At 43.4% G+C, this 22991-nt stretch overlaps 2 protein-coding genes across 9 annotated transcripts; one reads left to right on the top strand and one right to left on the bottom strand.

The window, feature by feature from the left end:
• Positions 1–522: 522 nt before the first annotated feature.
• On the bottom strand, positions 523–19363 carry LOC117651330 (homeodomain-interacting protein kinase 2). 7 transcript variants are annotated; one of them, XM_034395234.1, is made up of 23 exons: positions 19022–19363; positions 18144–18191; positions 16852–16950; positions 15752–16021; positions 14635–14865; positions 14459–14551; positions 14166–14384; positions 13879–14053; positions 13577–13800; positions 13280–13471; positions 12913–13182; positions 12666–12836; positions 12358–12591; positions 11916–12255; positions 11733–11839; positions 11533–11645; positions 11065–11457; positions 10355–10663; positions 9617–10024; positions 9205–9534; positions 8618–8899; positions 7831–8023; positions 523–7749 (listed from the first exon to the last, which is right to left on the bottom strand). In XM_034395234.1, the coding sequence occupies exons 3-22, from the start codon at positions 16936–16938 to the stop codon at positions 7831–7833; spliced, it is 4641 nt and encodes a 1546-aa protein (XP_034251125.1). In that variant the 5' UTR covers positions 16939–16950; positions 18144–18191; positions 19022–19363; the 3' UTR covers positions 523–7749. The 7 variants fall into 7 exon arrangements, with proteins under 7 accessions (XP_034251125.1, XP_034251128.1, XP_034251127.1 ...); XM_034395237.1 differs by having other exon boundaries at positions 15794–16021; positions 19022–19362; XM_034395236.1 differs by lacking the exon at positions 18144–18191.
• LOC117651331 (glutathione S-transferase 1-like) lies at positions 19324–22921 on the top strand. Of its 2 annotated transcripts, none has more exons than XM_034395243.1 (6): positions 19324–19419; positions 21577–21698; positions 21779–21837; positions 21937–22078; positions 22167–22367; positions 22450–22921. In XM_034395243.1, the coding sequence occupies exons 2-6, from the start codon at positions 21582–21584 to the stop codon at positions 22591–22593; spliced, it is 663 nt and encodes a 220-aa protein (XP_034251134.1). In that variant the 5' UTR covers positions 19324–19419; positions 21577–21581; the 3' UTR covers positions 22594–22921. The 2 variants fall into 2 exon arrangements, with proteins under 2 accessions (XP_034251134.1, XP_034251133.1); XM_034395242.1 differs by lacking the exon at positions 19324–19419 and adding an exon at positions 20709–20958.
• The last annotated feature ends 70 nt before the right edge of the window (positions 22922–22991 follow it).

Raw genomic sequence — 22991 nt, 5'->3', positions numbered from 1 at the left:
CGCCAAACGCCGAACGCCGCAACGAATGGCGCGGCCGACTGCCGACTGAGGCCACTATTCTGTGAGTGCGCGACTGGCCGAGCCGCGACCAGCCCAGCCACAGCGACGTCCCTCGAGGTTCGCGGCGTGGTGCAGCTGACGGCCACCGCCGGCCCCCTCCCTCCTCCCTGCTCTAGCGCCCCGCGGGCCCCGCGCCCCACTCCTGCGGCGCTGGCGACGTCCCCGCAGCCTCCAGCTCCAGCTCGGCTGGCTGGCACCACACCGCCCTCCTCTGTCCAACCCGGCCTAGGAGGCTTTCACGCGGAAGGGGAGGCAAAGGGTGGTGAACCGGGAAGGCTAACAACTCCAAGTGCGATTCTAAACCTGTCGTCAAATAACTTGCTTTATCAGATGCGACCCATGGTTGCGAAAAGAGAAAAGGAAAAGGAAACCGAACGTCAAAGTCAACGCTCGTGTCCATTGTCAAACACATTTGTGCGGATGTGGAAAAAGAGGCATCTGGGTTAAAAACAAGACAACATCTTTATCTCTTTCTTTTTTTTTAATTTTTGCTTAGTTGTACAACACTTTTTCCCCATTCTACTGACTAGGAGATGGATACAAGCAAAATAGACTCTAACACTTCTTCAATATGTACTTTTTGAAATAGTTAAGTGCGTTAATAATATAACCATATCATAATTTACACGTAAGGTTTAATGTTTTAACTTGCTCCCAGGGCCACCCACCAGATATTACAGTGAGACAAAATAAACTCTAATACATATAAATGTTTGACAGCAGAATCTACTATAGACATTAAAGCTGACAATAGCTAAATATCACTGCTGCCTATGATTTCCACACATAACATTGTAGCTACAACTCTGCCAACTGCATCCCCCCAGTTCCCTTGCCCATTATTAACAGTATATGAGCTTAAAAGAGAGGGATGACTACAAATTAAATAATCTGGTCCATAACACAGGATTCACATATTTTTCTCTAAGATAAAAAGTCATTAGATTGTAGAAGGAACACTTCAACATTGTGCTCGTCTCATGTTGAAATTGGGAGACAGTGAGATATATGTGATGAGGTTTGTACTAAATAAGTAGTTGATGACACCATGAATCGCAACTCTAATATACTATTCCAGCCACCATAATGAGGTGTGGGAAAAGTCTTCAAGAACCAACTATTCTTTTCACTAATTTTGTCTTCCTAACAAATGGTTGTGCAATTATACACAAGAAAGGCTAAAAGTACCAACACACAAAGCACCCTGTACAAGAATATGTAACTCTCATGCACATGCAATATATAAACTCGCAAATGATTGTGCAGAGATATTGTAAAATCACTGCAAGGTTACGACCCATCTGTCTTGTCTAGTAACCTACTTTTAAAGTTCAGAATACCTATTTTGGGATTAATAAACGCACACTACCACACCATGAACACATACCAAATTTGAAAGATTAAAAAAATGTCACAGGACAAGAGAAAAATTGTGATGGGAATTAAAATACAGTTAAATAGACAGGGTATATTATCAAAAAGTAAAAAGCAAAGCATGTAACACTTGAAGATTCATTGTCTTCCCAGGTAAGTCACTCCTACAGTCAGTCATGTCACTTCACAAGCAACAACCATTAGGCCCTCTCAAAGAACCATGCATTTCTCAACATTTAGCCCCTTACCAGAAAAACCATGACAGCATGTATCATTTGAGCATACCATTTAACACAGCCACAAAAGCCTCATGCAAACAAACAGCTACACATTGCTGTACACAGACTGTTAAAATGGTAGCGATTAAGAGGCTGTCATGCATAACTGTGACGGCAAAAAGTCAACACCAATTAGGCATTTACATTAAGAATGTCACACAATGATATCCATGTAATATATATGAGCATAAATTTTAAACATCAAAGGGTGCTGGTGTAGAAAATGGACAATTGCTAATATCACATTTAACAATATAAAATATTTAAAACTTGTTAATAGTATTTGTATGTATCAGATATAAGAATTACTTTGACAGATTTATTCAAACCAACACAAAACACTATAAAGCCATCCACACATGCAACAATAAATGGCAAGTGGAGTACATGAGGACTTTGACCTAAACATTTCATTTTCAAATGAGGTTTGGAGAACATGACACACGGACGGAAAAACTAGATGAATTTCGGAAATAGAGAAAATGAAGGAAAGCCACTGCCATAGCTTGGACTTGACTCATACTGAACAGTTTCGACAAGACAAGCCACCTCATTGACTATGAAAAAAAGCAATACTAGAAATAGAATACATACACAGAGTAAGAAAAAGGTACAACCTACAAGCCAAGCCAAGCCAAGCCAAGGAACCAGCATTTCACTCTCTTAAGTTTCCAGAACTAATTATAATACCCACTGTAACATGCATTAAATACATGTAATGAGAATAAAGAAGAATTTAAATAATTAAGACAAGTAAATAAATGTAGTGAGGGCACCACTTCGAGAACCAAAAATGAGTTAACTTCTTTGAAAAAAAAAGTCCTTCCAATAGTGTGGTTACAGTCTATTAAGATCAGTAATCTGATTGGCAATGCAACACTAAGCTTCAAACGAGGTAGAATTAACACACTCATTTTAATAACACAAATTTCTGAAATAGAACAAATATAAATTACTTGATGTTTATACTAATGTGGTCATGACAGTAATGGCAGGTGGTAAGCTAACATTATTATTACTTCCCAAACAAATGATCTGATCCTCTAGTGCATACAACCTTATAGATAATTGGGAACGCAATATTTATGATGCTGGTTGCTTTTGTCAAATTTAAGTCAATAAATTTAGATATGCAACAGCCCTGCAAAGGAAGCTGATTGAATGTTGAAGGATGTGTTGAGGCAGTAAATTGATATGCATAATTCAAGGAACAAGAGTAAATGAGATAAATTTCTCTTGAAGCAGGTTGAATGAAGCATAAAATGTCAAGGGGTAGCCTAAACTGTGTGATTAATGTTATCTGGTTATTTTGTTTACTCATCTTAATGACATTTGCCACAAATGATTAAGTCAAAAGACAATCAGAATTTTTGAGTGGAGAATGTATGAACAGCCCTCTTCAAAAAATGGAAAAAGATGCTTATATTAGACATTAACAACATGAATCCTTTATGGTAGGGATATCCAAGCTATAACTGGTTCATGGCCAGACTATAAATAGTCTGTTCAATGAATCATAATGTGTCAAATAATGAAGTAATAAAAAAGAGGGAAAAAACACCCACACTACACGAGGTGTGCTATCAATTGGTCTATATGCTAAGTGCTGCAAAGTATTAAATACTTCACCAAAGGTTATTATCACAAATACACCAAAATATTGGCACGGTAAAGCCAAGAGAGTGAGTCTATTGGAACAGTCCTTGCAGTTTGCTATGATTAGCTAAAACGTGGACATTATTTTCAAACACATAATTAACAGAATTATAGATAGGCAAAATCTAGTCAAACAGTTAACAACCACTAATTAATATATAGTTAGCCGCCTACAGTGCTCCACACAACACAGTCTCAATAACTCAGCAACAAAGTGCGAACTTCCAACTTCAAATGGTCATGCAATCATATAAACGAATTTGACCTGCATCTTAAAAGCTACCAATTCTGTTTTACCGTTAGAAAGCGAGATACTTTATCTGAGATAGATAGATGGTAGTGAACAAAACTCGCTCAGCACATTATTATTAAGAACCTCAGGTATCTTACTGTACAAATGATAATATAGTTCAGTCTATCAATAATATATGGTTCACTTCTGGGTGCTGACCCACTGGGGATTTTAGAATTCCTCACATCAAAATTTAAATGACGCGAGGGAACATCATTGGCACAATTGCAAACTTCACATTTGTCGCCATTGGTATGAATAAAAATTTGAACAAGTTGAAACACTAGAAATCATCTGATAGCAACATTAACTACTGAAGAGTACTTGGCAGACTTGTGATCTAAGAATTGAAGGAAAAACTGTCCAAGTGAAATGCCACATACCATAGGACTGATGTAATAATTTTGAAATGATTTGTGTTTAGTCATGTTAGTCAAAAATGGATAAGAAAAGAAAAAAGAAGAAAAAAAATGGGAGCACAATTTAAAAAATCAAATTGTATTGTTAAAAAAAAAGAACAAAAAAGCATACACACATTGGTAACTGACATTTCACAAGTAAAAATGTAATACTAATACAAAACCAAGCAATTGAATTTTATCATAATGGCATTTGAAATACTACAGATCCCCTCTGGTGAATAAGCAGCTCTTTTTAGTCTTTGGTTTATTACATTCTCCACCTGTCATATTCGAATTTCATTTCTTTTAAGACACATGTGGATACCCATGTTATTTGGGGAAGGATTTAGATGTTCTTTCAATTTTAACCTCTCTAATTCCATAATGCAACACTATCAAGTAAGATTTAAGAATGCGGAGAGCTTTCACTAATAGAGGAGATTGGATGCTAGGAAGTGAAAGGGAGCACTTTAAAACAAATCAGAGTGAAAACCTAGCAACAACAAGATTGACAGTGGTAAAATCCATCACCAACAGGAAAAACACAATAATGACCGGGCAAGCAAAAGACAAAAAGGAAAAAAAAAAAAAATTTGGAACTAAGCTATCCAGAGTGAAACACATGAACCAATCAAGTCAAAATATCAGATATAAGAAAAGCTTCTGTTACATCTAAATTCTATCACAACTACTTTTAAACGTGCAGTTCATTAAAAGAAGTTATCGTATCAAGTGAATTCACTTAAATGTACTACCATTTAATCAATAAAGAGCTACTGGTAAGTTGTATATTTATGCAAAGTCACAACATATTGATTTATTTAATTGCAGTAAGAAACAACACCTTCCCAACAATAAACTCACTAAACAAACGCAAACCATGGGATACTGATGTAATCCCAGTATCATACATTGTACTTTTAAATGTCATTATCAGGTTTGATATTTCTGCAGCGTCTTTACACTTTAGGTTACTTGTGTGATTCAATCACACACAGTCCACAACTGGACTAAGACTTGCAGGATTAAATGTAATACTAATCACCCAAACAAATGTAGACAATAACAACCTTAAGCAAGAAGACTGCAATTATTTAGAAGAAAAGAAAACCGTAAGAGGAACCATTGACTTAATGAATATTACTTTTATGTACAAACGTCAGTTCGCAGTTAATGGCTTTACACATAAACCAAATTGATACAACTAAACTAAGGAGACCTTTGCAACTGCAACCAAAGCTAGATCTAATCATAAAATCCAAAAATATTGTTCATTTTACATAACTCTAGAACATAATATTCTCTATTATAGTACAGAATTTATTTATCACGAGCAAAACTCCTGTATTCAGTTGAAAAACCAGTACTGAGCTCTGCTGTTGGTAAGTTTGAGGGCATCCAATAAAAGATAAAACATTTTTCAGCCCTACCCATAATTAAAACAGTACCCAATTCTTGGAGTGGCCTTTAGAAGTACTCCGAATTTCTCTCTGCACCCTGCAGTGCTCCTGACATTCAAGATAAGTAAGCCTTGCAGTAACAATCAAACTTGCAGTAACAATCACAAGTTTACCTCGAGATCCACAATCATCCAGCAGCAATCATACAAATATGGGATGCCTTCTAATGCAAAAATGCTGTTGTACAGGTTAAGATACTGGTTTGCACTGAAGCAACTGAAAGCTGACCCATTATTAACAAAATATTCAAAATGGAAATATTCAGTCCTTCAGCACATGCATGCCCAGAGCAGCAAGTAGTATGCCACCACCGATGGAATGCAACACTCGGCTTCCATAAAATTAATAATCCAGTCACCTTTACTGATCCAGTTTGTGTTTCTTGAAGGGTTCAAATTTGATATGTAAAAGGTGCAATTGATAGCTACTGATACATCACAATTATAAAGGCATGTTCAAAAAGCTTGTGATTTTAAAGACTTACAAAATCTTTCTAAAGTATCATGCAATATGACATTAAAAAGGCCCAAGCCACCACAATTCTCTATAAATAAAACCAATATCCAATAATTTTGGACTGAGAATAACAACAAACTTATGTTGACAGTACACATCCAGCCAATAGAAGCACTAAAATCATCAAGGCAAAAAGGGCTAATCAAATTAAAATATATGACTCAGTATGTAGGTATGAAATTCTTTAACTAGGATATTAAAATGCTAACATATGATAAATTTTCCTTTGATTTGATGAGACGATGGATTTGACCAAAACAACCAAAAAGTGTAAAAATTGTGGCAGATTAGGAAAGGTGGGAAGAACAATGCCCCTCACAAAATTCGTGTTAAACCACCTAACCCTCAGTGTGAGATGAGAGTAAATGGTACTTTTTGCCTTGTTAAAAATGCAATGCAAGTAATGACCTACAAAACAACTACAAGTAGTCTTACACATCAATGCATTCCAAAATGAATGACAGAAGCCAAACCCAATATGATATAGTAAAAGAGAGGGTTTTCATAAGTGTACTAGAGAAGAAGGTGACTGAAATTTCAACACCATTCAATAAAATAAATAATTTAAGTTCAACCTTCCTACTGATAATTAAAAGATTGATTAAAATCCATGGTTGCAGAAGAAATACGATTTGACTCTAATCTAAGAAAATATCACCTCTCGGCCTGATGGTCCAATAACACCAGGCCTATTGCATGCCAAGAGAAAAGGAAATTTTATGATTAACCATAATTCAAAGGGAATGAAACAAAATGAAATTATGAAATATGAAAACTGATGGGTTAGTCCAAACCATGTGTGGCACTACTCCATTCCACATAAACAATGATTCATACATAACATAAAAAACACAACTTAGTTATGAACTTGAGAAACATTCCACATTTTACAGAGACACACAGTGTCTGTGATGATACAAATCATACAATAATGGTTAATAACAATAAATACATCTATATACAACAAAGGCAAGCAAAAGCAAAACTTTGAACCACCTTATCTTGAGGAATGGTTAAAAAAGACACACTTCAATCAACACATACTATTGGGAATGATTTCCCATTATGACAACACTTATGAGATTGGTTAATTACATTCTTTTTCAAATGCAAAACAACAAAGCATAATGAAAACAAGTAATGTACACTTGACGTACATTAGTGACATAAAATTTAAACCAAACTAAAGGAAAACAAATTACATCAAATGTAGAAGATAAAACAGTATTTTACCAACTGTGCGTGTAATCTAAAAACAAGTTCTACACTTCTCCATAATAGAAGCCCCACTTTTACATTCTTAGATGAGAATCAAAGAATGGCCTTCCATCAGTTTCCTTCAGGAACATTATTATTATTATTATTATTGATTTCTTGAACATCTGTATCACAGTATCTAAAACACATCACAAACTAATTTGATCCTAAACTTCATATTAGAGAAACACCTAAAGTGCATCATCACCAACTGAGGCTGCCAGGACTCTCATGCTTTTAACCAAGCTTTACAATAAATTTACAGTTGCATCAGTGAAACTTGCCAACATCAATTTAAAGACCACACATTAAACAGAAATATAACTCTTATGAACAGATAACATATAAAGCCAAAGCTAAGTACTTAAAAGATAACATCTTATGAAGTGACATTTATGTGAAAAATAACACAAAAGTTAACTGCAGTTGTTGTCCAGTCAGCTCCAATAGCATTTCTGTATGTAAGAAGACCTTTCAGTTAGATTCTTGATTGATAGAAAACAAAAGACAATAAGCACAATCGCGGCAAAACCCACCTATTCGGGAAACCAAAGGCCAGGCTGGTACTGCGTTTTAGCAGGACTTAGTGGAGCAAAACCATACGAGGCTGCAACCTGAGTATGTGATGAGAACACAGCAGGCTGCATGTGCGCTGGCAATGGATGTGCAGCATGAGATGCAATCATAGGTCGAGCACTGGCATGATGGGCTGGGGGAGGGAGGGCCCTTCTGTAACAGATAGCAAACGTAAATCAATAAGAAGAATAATAAAATGGCACTAAATGAAATAAAACAAGCAGGTAGCCGTCTTTGAATTATGCAACTAAAAACAATGTGAAGAGCTAAAAAAACGTGAATATCCAGTAAGTTCGAGAAAAGTTTAGGTGGAGGTGCAATTAACATAATGCAATGTAACCAAAACGATTGCCAGTCTGATTCATCATAGTAGGATTTCATGATCACTTTACTCCAGACCAAAAATATATAAACTTCCACTAATTTAACTTTTGAAAAACTGAAGTTGAGATTAGGCCACAAAAACAAGCACATTCCACCCTCCATTGATTTTGCAACTTCGACCAAGCATGCCTTAATTACTTTCATCCTAAAATAGGGACCCATTAGCATGGCCAACCACGACAATCCCATTAGTGCATCAGAAACAGCAGTTAAAACTTCACACCAAATAATATGAACAGCGTCCAGTTCACTTCACCTCAAAGAGACAAAACAAAGCTAAGGCAAGTAAATACAGCAGCCACAACAAAAACGATAAGTCCAAAATTGCGCGTTCAAAGCATCACGGTTTGCCCGTACTCGTACCCTGTGGTGAAAGGAGGGACCTGGTGCCCGGCGGGCAGGTACGCAGGCTGAGTGGTGGTCACATATACGGTGGGGCGTCGGTACAAGTCGGACTGGTGGTACAGGGGCTGCCCCGCCGCCGCCGCCGCTGCCGCCAGCTGGTGCGGGTGTTGCGGCGACAGGCGCGTGTGTGCAGCCGCAGCCGCCGCCGCGTGGACCGCCGCCGCCGCGTGCGCCGCCGCGTGGCTGGCGTGGCTGGCGTGGCCCAGGGGCTGAGGAGACAAGTGAGCCGTACTGTGCCGGCTGCAAGGGAACACGAACACGCTGTCAGTACACCATCCTACTGCTCGGCATCGTAACGGTTGGCCATTATTTCGAACTCAAAAGAGAACAGGCTCAGGCAGTGGTCAGGCGAGTAACCACGCCATGTGAGACCACTCAATGCTCCGCCCCCCTCCGAACAGACAAAAGAAACGACAACCGCCAAAGAGTTGAATGGAAGGGCCAAGTCCCAGCCAATCAGTCATTGATGAATAGCACCCGCTGGCTACTGCTGGCTAATGCTAGCCGTGCTGAACGAGGCTCGAGGCTCGAGGCCGCCGTCTCACCTGTAGCCCTGGTGAAGGGCCGCCGTGCTCCACGACTTGGCCAGCAGGTGCTGGTCCCTGGTGACGGCCACGGCGGCCACGGCGGCCACGGGCTCGCCTCGGTTGTTGTGCGCCGCGGGCGGCTGCGCGTACTCCTTGGGGTAGTCCCGGTGCGTCACCACGGGCACGGACACGGCCGACACCGAGGGCTCTCGCTTGTGGCGGCCGTGGCTGCTGTGGCCGCCGTGGCCGGCGTGGCTGTGGTACGCCATGGCGTGCGCCGAGGGCGGCGCCAAGAAGTCCCTGCCTGAATGGGCGGCGGGCGGCGCCCACGACATGCGCTTGTCTCCGCTGCAACCGAGGGAGAGGGCAATGGTAGCCAATGGCAACGGAAAAAGAAAAAGAAGAGGCAGGTGGCTTTCTGTCAACATACCTGGCGTAGACGATGTGCTGCTCCGGGATGGGTGCCGCCGCCGAAGTCGACACATAGTGGTAGCCCGTCCCAGTGCTCACGGCAACCCCGATGCCACCCATGTCCTTGCAGTTGCCAGGATGGCAGGCCGGGTGAAGCACCTGTTGCTGTTGCACTTGCTGCTGCTGAACCTGCTGTTGCTGAAGTTGTTGCTGCTGCACTTGCTGTTGCTGCACCTGGTGTGTCTGCTGCACTTGCTGCACCTGTTGCTGCACCTGATGTGTCTGCTGCACTTGCTGCTGCTGCACTTGGTGCTGTTGGATCTGAGCCTGCTGCGGATGTTGCTGTGTCTGTTGTTGGGACTGCAGAACCTGTTGACTTGACTGATGATTGTGAGTTTGGTGTTGATTTGGGGGCAGCAGATAGTCCCTGCAATCAGACAAAGCAAGACTTCGTAACATCAAGAATGGCAAATCAGCACAACCAACAATAAGTGACATCCTTTCGTCGGCCGCAAGTTATTCCCAAACATAGCAAACATTCAGATGAAAGCAATTATCACCATTCCATTTGATTCAGTTATGATCGTTCTGACTAAATTAATAGTTTTGGGACTTCTTTATTTCTTTTCGTTTGTTTTTCCTCTTAGCTATTAAGTCATGCAAGTACTGTACAGTAAAGTCATTCTAATATACTACTCCTACAACATGGTGGAAGGAAAAAAATTATGAATAAATTTCAACTACAGAGGGGCTGTACCTATGAGTAAGGGTGTTGTGGATGAGACTAGAATTAGTCATTGTGGTATATTCAGGGCCCTGGGTCATGGCCTGGGTCGCGGCCTGCGTCATGGCTTGATTAATTGCCTGACCCATGGCTTGTCCCATAGATTGGCCCATGACCTGGTTCATGACCTGGCCCATGGCTTGATCAGGGTTCACACTTGTGATCACATTTGTGGCTAGACCTTGACTCATGCCACTCCCTGGCAATCCACACTCCGATTGAGCTTTGGAGAGGAGACGCTTCTTCTGGGAGTGTGATGGTGTGCTGGTCGCATAGCTTGAGCTGCAGAGACAGCACACAGACATGCTTCATATTTCACTGTGTTTCATTTCAAACAACACCCTCTGGCTAACATTAAGAATCCACAAAAGCCTTAACTCTAAAACAATGCCGAGGTATGATACCTTAGCTTTGGTCAATGTTATTCTGTTAAAAACACAACCCCCCGTAAACCGGGCATGAAACTTAAACACACAAGTATATAGATAAAACGCTAAATAATAAATGAAGTGTTGTGGTTTTTTTATTACATTTCATCTTAGACCCAGTCAACTAACGCATTTCCTGTCCTTTTCTAAAGAAGAAAATTTGTTTTCAAAGGAGTGTGAGCTCTATCTTAAAGCCAAGTGGACAAAGTAGAACATGTGGTGCGTATCCATACAAACAAACAAAACAAGAATTACCTGTGGTTCGGTTCGTGCTTGACTTGATGGACGACCTGGGACTGGTGTGAGTGATGGTAAGTGGAGTGCTGCTGCTGGTGCTGCTGCTGCTGTTGTTGTTGTTGCTGCTGATGCTGTTGCTGCTGCTGATGCTGCTGCTGTTGTTGTTGTTGTTGAAGTTGATATTGCTGCTGCAGCAAAGCAGAATGCTTGGCAGGGCTGCGGTGGTCTTCGCCATCGCTGTCAGCAACAGTCACGCACGAGATAACATTGGCACAGTGCCGATTACTGACACTGGCTCCTGCATTGGCCGTTGTTATGGTTGGCACAGCTGTCGCCGCTACGGCGGTGCTGTTCGGGGCAGCAGTTCGGTTAGCCGGAACAGTGTTACCTGCTTGAGATGCAGGAGCAGCACTGCAAACAAAGGATTATTTTACTCAAGGAGCCAATTTCACGAGCACAGAGAAGGGATTTGGAAAGGCATCCTACCACTTTGACGGCGACTCATCTTCACTGTCAGATATTGTTATGACGGAAACAGCAGGTGAGGGAGTGTCCACAATCGTGATGGTGTGCTGCCGCCCCGATATACCGGAGTGTCCCTACAGACAAGGAAGAAATATGATAGATTACCAAGATTCTAGATACATATTAGATGAATGCGATTTATTTATATCTTAATACTTTACCTGTCTGTGAGAAGATCTATGTGAGTGACGTGTTGAGCCACCTACTTGTTGCCATTGGTTATTTTCATTAGGTGTATGCCTCCTTGTCACTCTTCCATTTGCACATTCTAAAACATATGTATTCAAAAAATTAGAACAATGACAAAATTTAATTGCAATAGCTCAATTTGGGTATGTGTTTACCTGAAGGTGGTGTGCTTTCTTTGACTCTCTTCTTGACAGGGCTTAGCTGAGTTTGTTCCTTTTTGCCTTCAGCAGTACGATGGTCAGACCGATGATCCTGCCTATGTTGAGTGTTGGTATGTGTTGCACCAGGAACATTCAACAAATGGTTATGGTGGTGGCCATGGTGATGGTGTTGTGAAACCGTTTGCTGCTGGTTGGCTTTTGATACGCCCCTTTTACTCCCACTACTAGTAGTGTTAGTACCTGCCACATTAGGCCAACTTCCATCAACTAAGCTTGAATCACCCGCTGAGTACACATCAGCAGCCACATCAACAGGAAATACAGGTCGCTGATCCTAAAAATAAATAAGAGATTAATTCAACATGTTCATAATAATAATAATAAGAAACCAAGACCATGAGACAACTTTATGCTTCTTTTGAATGGGATAACTGACCTGCAATAGTGCACTTGAATCCACAATCAGGCCCCTTCCCCATTCCCCAGCATCAGAAAGTAGAGGTTGCTGAATGGCACCTTGATGAGCAGACAACTGCTGCCAAGATGGCACAATTGCCATTTGTCTGTTAGCAGGCCAAGATGTCTGAACAGCATTTGTCAAAAGCATTTGTCTGCCATTGGGCTCCATTACTGATACAGGCACGGGTACATATTGTTGCTGACTGCCAACCTGGAGTAACAAGAGGAGGTTAGTACTACTTCTCTAGAATACAGCCACTGTAAGTCTTCAGGCAGAATGCACACCTGCTGAGATATGATTGGTGGTTGTATTTGCAACTGTGGAGGTGGCTGCTGAGCCACAACTGTCAAATGCTTTGTTGGTGAAGCCATGCTTTGGTAGCCAGGTGGACACAGGATAGAGTTGATAGCTAATTGGTGGCTTGGATACTGCCGCCGTCCATTGTACAATTGATACTGTAAAGAAACATGAATTGACCACATTAAACAAAATTAAATTTTCTGTTAAACAAATCACAAATGAACTACTTACTTGATTTGTCAGTTGATTTGTCAATTGATTGTTGTTGAACGTCAAGGTAACATTTCCATTGGAACTTGGTACAAAGCTAGCTACAAGTGAGGGAGCAGCAGCTGTTTGCTGATGGTGGTTCCCTGAACTTGTAGAGTTGTATGCATTTCTTCGACACACTTCCATCATTTGCACACTTGCCTTGACATTGTTGCAGTGCGCATAGTCCACAAGGTGTGCCAAGTTCACAAAGGAATGATTCAATGCTTCTCCTGGAGTAATACGCCGTTCCTGAAGGATTGAAAAGCCATAGAAGATTGATGAGCGATCACAAAAGGACTTTAAAATATGGACTCAAAAAAAGGATAATTTAGAGAAGGGATATTACCACTTGGTCCATCGTAAGCATTCGTTTTAGAAGATCAATAAATTCTCGTCGATCAGCTTTTTCTGCCAAAAGTTCTCCCCCCTCCAAATCAGTGGGAACATTGACTTGTCCAATATCATCAAGGCAGTTAAATATATACTTTCGGGCTTCCTTCGATTTTATTCCAGTTTCCACCTCATGTTCCTCTGGAGTCTGTTAAAATAGGCAGTGTGACATTATTTAAAATTTAAAACTGAAATAAAGTTAAAAATTTAAAGCAAAATGAGTATTTTCACAGCAAGGTAATTAAATCCTTACTTTGAGTCTCCAAAATGGGTATGTACTGTCCATGTCTCTATAGAAGAATTTTTGTGTTTTAGATGCATTGTTTAGCATGTGTTCAGTGGGTAATCCTTGAGTCTGGCTGATATATCTTATCTGGTCATACTCCGAGGAACCAGGGTATAGAGGCCATCCTAAAAATAATTCGGCCACTACACATCCCAATGACCACATATCGATTGCTTCACAAAATGGTAGACCTGGAAAGACCGATAAGATGGAATAGATAAATACTGACATGAGCAATAAAAACAAGCCAGGAAGACAGAAAAACAAACCTAATATTATTTCTGGTGCTCTATAGTACCGACTTTGTAGATAAGTATTGCATACTGCCTTGCTGACATGAGAAGCACTACCAAAATCAATTACTTTTACTCTGTATGGCTGTCTTTGAGGATCTACTAACATAATATTTTCTGGCTTTAAGTCAGCATGAATGAGGCCAAGTTGCTGAAAAAAATTGAACAAAATATAGAAACACACTTGACATGAATTGAAGGATCAAACACAATTTGATTAATGCAGGTGTTAAATATAAATGTAGATTAAATAAGCATCTAACCTTAAGTTTGAGAAGTGCAGTCAGGACTTGCTGTAATATAGGGCGTATGAACTTGAGAGGCAGAGGAGAGAACTTGTTTTGCTTGAGGAAGTCATACAAGTTCTGCTCCAACATCTCAAACACAAGACATGTGTGGTTTTTATGCTGGAAGCCCTCAAGAGCACGAACAAAATTGAATTCATCTGCATTTTCTTGGGCAAGTCTTGACAATATGCCAACCTGAGATCAAATGAAACAATTTAAGAACAAAACTTTCAGGAGCAAGTCATTTTCAAATTTCAAGGAGACATTACCTCAATTTGTCCCTGTCGGGCATACGATGGATGATTTTTAAGAATTTTAATGGCAACAATTTCATTTGTGCCTTTTTTCCAGCATTTTACCACCTGGCAGAGCAAGCAGGCTTGGTTACCACAAATTTAGAAACAATTTTAAGGATTTTATTAGCACAAAGAGCAGCAAAACGAACCTGTCCAAAGGTCCCCCGTCCCAAGAACTCCAACACCTCATATTGAGTGGTGTTGGAGTAGAGCACCTCATGCTGAACCAGTTGGTAGTCGCCATCTGCAGAGGAGGAGCCTTGAGGGGCCGCTGCGGCTGCCGCACCCCCTCCTCCCCCCTTGCCGTGCGCCGTCGTTGTTGGAGCTGCTGCCGCCGTGGCCACACTATCACCATTACCCTCGCGCGAGCAAGACTTGCGCTGCGGAAAGGGCAAGTCAGGCACAGGTCGTAAGTATTGAGGGGCAACAAAGCAGGGAGAAAGGTGTTGTTATAACACCGTATTCAAGCGGTCATTTAAATTCATAGTTTGTAATCAGCAGTCTCTTCATTAAATAAAAAGCTAAGCTACATAAAACAAACCAAAAAAAAAAAACTGTGACATGTCAAACTAGTCAAACTATTTGAAATCAACAGCACTTAATTAAATTTGAGATTGAAATACAAAAAAAATCATCCAATACACTTAAAACAAAAAAAAAAACATTTAAAAAAAACAACTGGTTAAATTTGGAATCTGGAACATAGATGTGATTGGACCACTGGTGTCACACTTTACCGCCAAACAATAAAACGTTTACTAGTGAAGTTTCCAAACAAATTATGAAAAATAAATTAGTAGATACATTTAGGAAACTGAGTGAACCTTAAGTTACGTATGAACATGAAAATCATCCACAAACAATTTTAATCAAGGAAATACTTCGTTTTACACATTCCAACAGTCTTTAAAAGACATCCACTGATCCGTCAAATACACATCTGGAAAAAGATGGACGACTGTGAATAACTGGATTCGTAGGGTTTCGTAGCAGCTCTACAGATTTTTGAAACCAAACTAGCAACAAATCAATACTACTGGTAACTACTTTTCCTTCAAACGGACACTCAGAAGAATACTCGAAAGCTTTTGACTGTAATTTTAAAACATGTAAAACACCCCAGGATATGTTTTTCTACAGAACAGGCTTGGGACTTAAAAAAAAATCAGGGAGGGAGGAGCTCAAAAGATAATGAATACAGAATTCAGAAAAGCTCTCACAAATTTAGGAATATTACTGACTTTACAAGTTCAAAACTTAACAAACCCTTGAGCTGTTTTGCTGCCCTACGCACTGCTTTGTGCGCACCTTTTGTCCACATCGCTGATAGGTGTCAAGAAGTTTTATGGTGGAGGCACGCACAAAGGTCTGCGGGATGTTGTTGGGACTTCGCTGTACAGCATGCTTAGCAGCACCAACAGGAACAGTATGATGCGGCAATTGATGCTCACTGGTGGATGAATGTTTGGACACCGGGTGAAGGCCAGTCACCTCGTTCAAATTGTAGAGCCCATCAGGCAGCACAGCCAAATCCGCCTGGGGGCACAGCATGAGCCGTGTCAAATATAAGTATGATTCAAATTTTTTTTCTTCTCTTTTTTAAAAATTAAATAAAAATCCACAAGAGTACAATTAAGATTAAGCTTATCATTTAAAACATTGTTAGATTAGGCATTTAAGCCAGAAAAATAGACGCTACTTTCAAGCTGTATTATTCTGGTAGAATTTGTAGAGCAGCTGGTATGATGACTTGAAGCAAATACTGAGTCCTCATTACAAGATGAAAGGATATGTATATGATAGAAGTGCACAACAATGTGTAACAAATCAGTTACCACAGTAAATTTTAGTTTACCAATGAACAACATAGCAAGAGCTAACTGTGTAAACTTTCAAATACTGCAGAAGAAACACACTTCTTTACTTCTGAATGTTGAAAACAAAATCAATAAATATTAAATTTAACTTCTTTAATTTCAAGTCAGGACTTAAGATTTAACTTAATGTTTCTTATTGCTTTATAATGAGTTTTAGGTTTCCAAATGTACGTAGAGTTTCATAGATGAGCCCAAGATGCCAGGATGGATCTTCCTTCTTAGATTTTTCTCCAGATATAACTTTCTTACAATGTAATATGTAGATATCAAATATTTCTGATCGGAAGGTTATTTTAAGAAAAAAACATGGCACATGCTAGGATTGCTGAAGTTAAAGATAAAACTGTATAAGATTTTCAGCACTATTCTCAAGAAAAATTTTAAAACAGATCTAATAATATCGAAATAGGTGTTTGCAAATTTCAGAAGGAAAGGAAACATCATACCTTAAATAAAAAATAATAAGGTGGTGAGGATGACTTTACTCACCTGCCCAACTTGAGGGCTGGGGTCCAACTTCCGCTTCTTGTGAACGTGGGACACGCCAGTGTTCGCTCCAGAGCAATGGATGAACATGTCACAGATTCCCTGTATGTGGGAAACTGGAATTAATTCTCTGTCATAAAAGAATAGGAAAAAAGCAGGATTGGGAGGCATAACAACAAGACAAAAATTAACAGACTAGGAGCATGAGATTAAATAATGTTGGTGAAAACCATAATTAAGAGTAGGTAAGCTTTTAGCATTCAAATGTAGTGAAAAAGAAAAGAGAACTGTCTCAGAATGGTTGATTTGGGTGCCAGGTGTAATTATAAAGCAGACCATCAACTCTCAGCACCTTAAAATAATATTGGGAAAGGTATGAAAGCCAATCGTAACTGAAATACTCTAGCACTGTGTAGGTGAAGTACCCAGTGCTGTGAACAAATAAATTATCAGCCAAAAGAGATGGAAGGCAGAAAAAAATCCAGCTGATTTTTCCTCCCTACACAACAGGTAAAATATGTTCATAAGAAAAACAACTAAACAATGCCATCCAACCAAACAATGTCCAGATGGCAAACAAAGGTTAAAACCTTGGTTAAAACATCAGGATGAAAGAACACCTACAGAAAGGTGCAAAGAGGATCTACCTAGAGCATATGTACAGGTAGCACATAGAATTTGAAAAAGCCTCAGGATAGGTGGATGAAAAGACCAAAAAGAGTTTTCAATGCGAATGATAAAGTTCAGTTAAGAATTCATTTACTATATACTATCTTATTTCCTTTAAGTAACTGACCCCAGTAACACTTTCCTGTTGTTTTATTTCTTTAATACAGGCAAGAGGTATATGACAAGCCTGATAGGTTTATATGGTTCTTCTATTGCCAAGCGAGATGAAATGAGCATATAATGCAAAAATGGAAAAGCAGCACTACAGACTTAAATTGGATTAAAGCTCTTAGTATGCTGCTGCCCCCACCACCAGTTAAAGAAGCTTGACACGTTGACTGTGACAAAACCACATATGAGGTCACATTTTACAAACTGAGATCGTTCTTGGTAAAAGTTGTTGTTTTTATTGTGATGTTAATTTCTTGGTGATGTTAAATTTTACGAGGATTGGACAACCTTGTACCAAAAGCACTGTCGCAACCAACGTGTTAACGAAGAAAGAAATGTTTAGAGTACAATACTTTTCCCCAACAAATTAATGAATGCATGCAGACATGATTGCATTAAATATAGAAAACTTTCTTCCAATCTAGAAGCTAATCTGATTAATCCCATTTACATACCCAGTCTAGATTCCCTTATCAGCATGACGCTTGATGATAGAATCTTGCCTGAGCACACAAAAATATTAAATACACCTTTATTATTTCACCAACAAAGTAAAATGGCACCCATAGATGTTTATCTACATGCCCCCAAATACATTAAAACAGCCCATAACAAATTGATGCAAATGAAGTAATCGATTATAAGCTAAATTGGGGTACAAACTAAAAAGCACGTGTGAACAGGACTAAGCAGCTACATGATCCTGAACACTCAGTGCCGAAATAATAGGAGCAATAATCATAAGAGAAAAATGAATTGAGGAAAGTTAACCCTACCATGAATCTAGTCCCTCTAGGCTAGGCTGGGGTTCACTTGTTGACAACCCGTATGACTGCCTAATCTTCTGCTCCAAGTGTCAAAACAATAATCCAAATACGAGACTGAACGTCCTGAGGGCACTGCCTGGCCCCACCGAACCGCTGGAGCGTCAGCGTTTCGCAACGAAAGCGAGACGCCAGAAGACAGCGACAGCAGCCACGGCAATGGTAAACAAGCGCCGCTTGCTGAGCTGCTACGCCCCGACCCGACCACCCCACCGCGAACCTAGTTTTCATGGCAACTCCGTGGCAACTAGCAGAGACTAGACACCAATAAGGGACAAAACGGGGTCCTGGGTCGCAGGGCCTGTGCCGACAGGAGTCTCACAAACACTTCCATATCGCATCCTCGCCTCGTCGCTTAAAGGGACAACATATGGATGAAAACAAAGCGGCGAGCGACACGGCCAGGCAACCTAGACCTCAATTCGGGTCGTCTCCCAACCACAATACTGACAATATCCCCACTCAATTTCTAGTAGCAGGTACAACCATTTCGTTGGCCTTATTCTCACCTCGATCTTTTCTTGTCCGTCCAAAAGGAATCAAGTTTCATAGTGACATGCGGACAAAGAGGCCTTCAAATACCAGCCATCTTGAAACCCGTGACGGGCGAAACCAAGTTTGTCGGAAGGTTTTTTCTGTTTCTTAGGCCGAAGGGTGCCGCAAGCATAAGGCTTTCACTGGATCACACAATTTCCCCATTAATGAGTTTCGGGCCGTTTCGTTCGAGCGCACAAGTGTCCACGGATCACTGCATTTTCCACTTCATTTTCTGCTTCCAACACGTCCACGACACCGAGATCGCTCACAAGTGTACTACTGTTGAGAGGTTGGGGGAGTGCGGCGTGGTGCGGCGGCGGAGCGTCGGAATCGGGTCGGCGCCGGATCGGTGGGCGAGGAACGTGGCCTTGTGAGAAACATTAAGCCACCTTTCAAATCCAAAAGCATCTCATTTGCACTTTTTTATCTATGCTCTACCTTTAATTCTTCTCACAGCTCAAAACCAAGCCCCGTTTTTCATTCAAAGAATGTTTTGCGACCCGAGTGAGCTCGTTTCCGAATCAACTCCCTCACACGACAAATCTGCTTGCCATTTTTCGCCAGGGCGTTTTAGAGCACCTGCTACAGACAGACACCCGATTTACTCATTAGCATTGTTTGTCAGTTTGGATTGCATTAATGTTACACTCGTGCAGTAAACGCGTCCAATGTAGACGAAGTACCTATTTCGAGCACGCGACTCCCTCCGCGAAATACGGCGTAGATACGGACGACTCAGACAACCTCCCCCCTCCTCCCCCCCCCTCCCAATGCCCTTTTCTCTCTCCCACTCAGTCTACTCAGCCAATTTCACTATCTCTCTCTCTCCCTCGCACGCGCGTTTGCGTGCCTAGAGCGTAGGGGGGCCGAGGGAGGGGGCGTTCATTCATTTGAAGAGGAGCTCTGTCCGCACACGAGAAGCACGGGCTACATTTCTGGCAGTCATTCCCTTTAGAAAAACATGCACTTTCAGTGTAGTTCCTCTGCATAAGCTGCATTACAAAATTTGAATCGTGCTCAAAACTGCTACGCACGCATGTGAGCGTTAGCCGTGCGCGTGTCTGGCACGAGATCAAAAATCCCTCTCGCTTGGCAGACGAGCCGCCCTCTGCGGCCGCCCTGCGTGGCGTGCGGGGCGTGCCTCAAGGCGTGCCTCAAGGCGTGCCTGGCCCCGTGGGGCACACGGAGGCACTGGGTGCCGCTGTGGCACATGCGGTCCGCCATCGCCGTGGTCAGGGATGGGTGGGATGGGATGGACACCCGACACGGCTCATTTTCGCTCTATTTCTTCCGCAAAGCACGGCGAGGCGACGGCGTGCGGGTCCATCCACTGGTGGTGGCTGTGGCGGCAGGGAGAGGCGAGTGCACTACTGCTTCCGGACGTTCTTGCGGGAAGTTGGTGCTTCCCCGCGCCGGCGGTCAGCCGGTCAGCCACCTCTCGCCTGCCTCGCGAGTGGGCCTCGGCGGCCGTGACAGGCTCGCCCCACCGGAACAAGTTCGAAGCGGGAGTAGCGCGGGCGGGCCAGGGTTCGATTCCGTGCTCCGTCATCGGCATTGCGCCACACACCCTAAAGGACCGTCACCCCGCCACGGCGCGGCCCTTCTCGGATAGGGGAGTCCAGCGCCTCACAGAGGCTCACCCGGCCGCCCCGTTTCTCATGCCGGAGTGGCGCGAGATAAGGAGGAGGAGCCTCAACATTTAAGCCCATTGCCGCCTTGCTGCCCCAACTTATCGCTCAAGGTTCACTTCCTTCGAGCCCCACGCTCCCCGTCCCGGCGTCCCCCATGCTCGGCAGGCGGCAGGCTCGTCAGTGCGGGTTGGCGCGGTGGAGCGAGTCGTGAGTCGTGAGCAGTCGTGAGTCCCTGACGTCGCCGTCGTCAACACAGCGAGCCACGCCGTGGTGCTGCGGTAAGCGCCCTACGTTGTCTATGCACCCTGGCCTGGGCCTGGCCTGGGTCTGGCCTGTACGAACCTGTGCTGCGGCGAGAGCGGCGCCGTCCTAGCTGCTAGACGCTAGAAGCCAGCACACACACTGTAACACACTGCCCCCGGCCCAACCGGCCTCCAGGTCGTCCAGGGCCGAGCGAGGCCGAGCACAGCGCTATGCTACGCTATGCACGGCACGCCACCCTGGACACACTCGCGGTCGCGGCCATGCACCCCTTCCTCCTCCACAGTGTTTCACAGGGGCAGTCCCCAGACCACCGTTCGATCCTCAGGAGGGGGAATTTCCCATGATGGCAAGCCAGGCCGCCGCTCCGCCGCGCAGGGAGGCTCCAGGGTTCTCCAGGGGAGGGGGGAGAGAGGGAAGCGCCCCCGGCCACTTGTTGATCAACCGCCCTGCGGTCGCGGACCCTGCGGTTCACCGCGGCACCGCGGCGGTGGCGGCAGGCTTTGCGTGTTCAAAAAAATCGTTAACAATAAAAATTTCCAAGAAAATACAATTTTGCACGATTTGCCGTTCTTTGTGGTGTTGACGGGTGTTGAGGACTCATTATATGCCATTTGTCGACTTTTTAATTACAGTCAACATGGGTATCACGCTGAACCTCCACCCCCTGTCGCCTGCTGTCGGTGGCGTTCTCCTCGCCATCAAGGCCTTGGGGTTGGACGACCAGGTGGTCAGGAAAGAAGTCGACTTGTCCGCGGTAAGGACTCCCCAGGTTCGCTCGTCGGTTGTCGTGTGCCATCTCGTCCACTGAGAATGACAAGTTTTTGTTCGTTGCAGGGACAGTCCCTCCACACGGTGCCCTCCATAGAAGACGGTGGCTTTTGCTTGTGGAACAGGTGAGCAACCAGGTTCTCAGGTTCGCAGACCAAGCCGCACTTTCTCGCGACAAGGCCGGGGAGGCGATGTTTCTGTTCTCTCTTTCCCGCTGATCGCAGTCACGCCATCGTCGCCTACCTGGCTAGTGCCTACGGGGAAGGAGGGAGCCTGTACCCGCAGGACCTCCAGAAACGAGCCAAGGTGGACCAGTGGCTGCACTTCTCCAGTTCGATCCTCTACAACAGGCTTATGGACATGACGGTGCGTCGTCGCCATTCCGCGGCCTCGGCCCAACTTGTGGTTCTACACTGCGAGCGACTGTCCTGATTGGCTGGCGTGCGTTTTGCAGGAGCCCCTGTGGACCAAGCGCTCCAAGGTGGTGTCCGAAGAAGCGTGCGAGCGCGCCGAGGCCGCCTTCCGCATGCTGGACGCGCAGCTGGACGCTCAGCTGGAGGGCGGCCCGGCCTCGGGCCCAGCCGGCCCGTGGCTCTGCGGCGAGGACATGACCATCGCGGACCTCTGCTGCGTGCCGCTCGTCGCGGCCATGGAGGTAAAGATCAATGGAGGATGGATGGATGTTTTCAGGACCATTGCTAACGCATTGCTTACGTCTGTCCGTTTGTTGGGACTAGATCTTCGTCGGGGCATCGAGGCACTTCCCTCGAATGACGGCTTGGGCGGAGCACTGCAGGACACACGTCCCCGGCTACGTGAGTGTGGTGGAGGCGTGCCGTCAGAGGTACATTGCCATCATCACGTCCAAGATGACAGCGTGAGCTCGGTACGCGTCGAGCACCGCGTCGAGCACCGCGCCGAGCACCGCGTCGAGCACGTCGCCGAGCGCGTCAAGCATGCCGTGAAGCACGTCATCCGCGTCAAGCGCGTTGCCAAGCACCGCGTCAAGCATGTCGTCAAGCACTGCGTCACGCACGTCGTCAAGCACCGCGTTAAGCATGTCGTCACCGCGTCACGCACGTCATCAAGCACCGCGTTAAGCGACAACTATATGACTTGAGTTTCCTTTAAAATTGCAACCACTCCTTATTTTTTCCGGGCTTCTGTACTGCTTTGGAACTAGAAAAATAAATCCCTGAGAAAATCTAAGTCCATCGGGTCTTTCCTTTTGAATCCCCGCGCTACTCGGGGCAGGTGGGCCAACATAGCATCTAGAGGC

Source organism: Thrips palmi, unplaced genomic scaffold (genome assembly GCF_012932325.1).
Source record: "Thrips palmi isolate BJ-2018 unplaced genomic scaffold, TpBJ-2018v1 HiC_scaffold_5, whole genome shotgun sequence".
NCBI lineage: Eukaryota > Metazoa > Arthropoda > Insecta > Thysanoptera > Thripidae > Thrips > Thrips palmi.
The sequence above is the reverse complement of the archived record's forward strand: the minus strand, read 5'-3'. Positions and strand labels throughout refer to the sequence as shown.

Excerpts from the sequence above, each read along its gene's own strand:
- LOC117651331 (XM_034395243.1), top strand. The coding sequence starts at position 21,582 with ATGGGTATCACGCTGAACCTCCACCCCCTGTCGCCTGCTGTCGGTGGC. Across the intron at positions 21,838-21,936 it reads GGCTTTTGCTTGTGGAACAG|TCACGCCATCGTCGCCTACC; the intron begins GTGAGCAACCAG and ends CGCTGATCGCAG. Across the intron at positions 22,079-22,166 it reads ACAGGCTTATGGACATGACG|GAGCCCCTGTGGACCAAGCG; the intron begins GTGCGTCGTCGC and ends TGCGTTTTGCAG.
- LOC117651330 (XM_034395234.1), bottom strand. The coding sequence starts at position 16,938 with ATGTTCATCCATTGCTCTGGAGCGAACACTGGCGTGTCCCACGTTCAC. Across the intron at positions 16,022-16,851 it reads CCAGCCCTCAAGTTGGGCAG|GCGGATTTGGCTGTGCTGCC; the intron begins GTGAGTAAAGTC and ends CTGTGCCCCCAG. Across the intron at positions 14,552-14,634 it reads GACGGGGGACCTTTGGACAG|GTGGTAAAATGCTGGAAAAA; the intron begins GTTCGTTTTGCT and ends TTGCTCTGCCAG.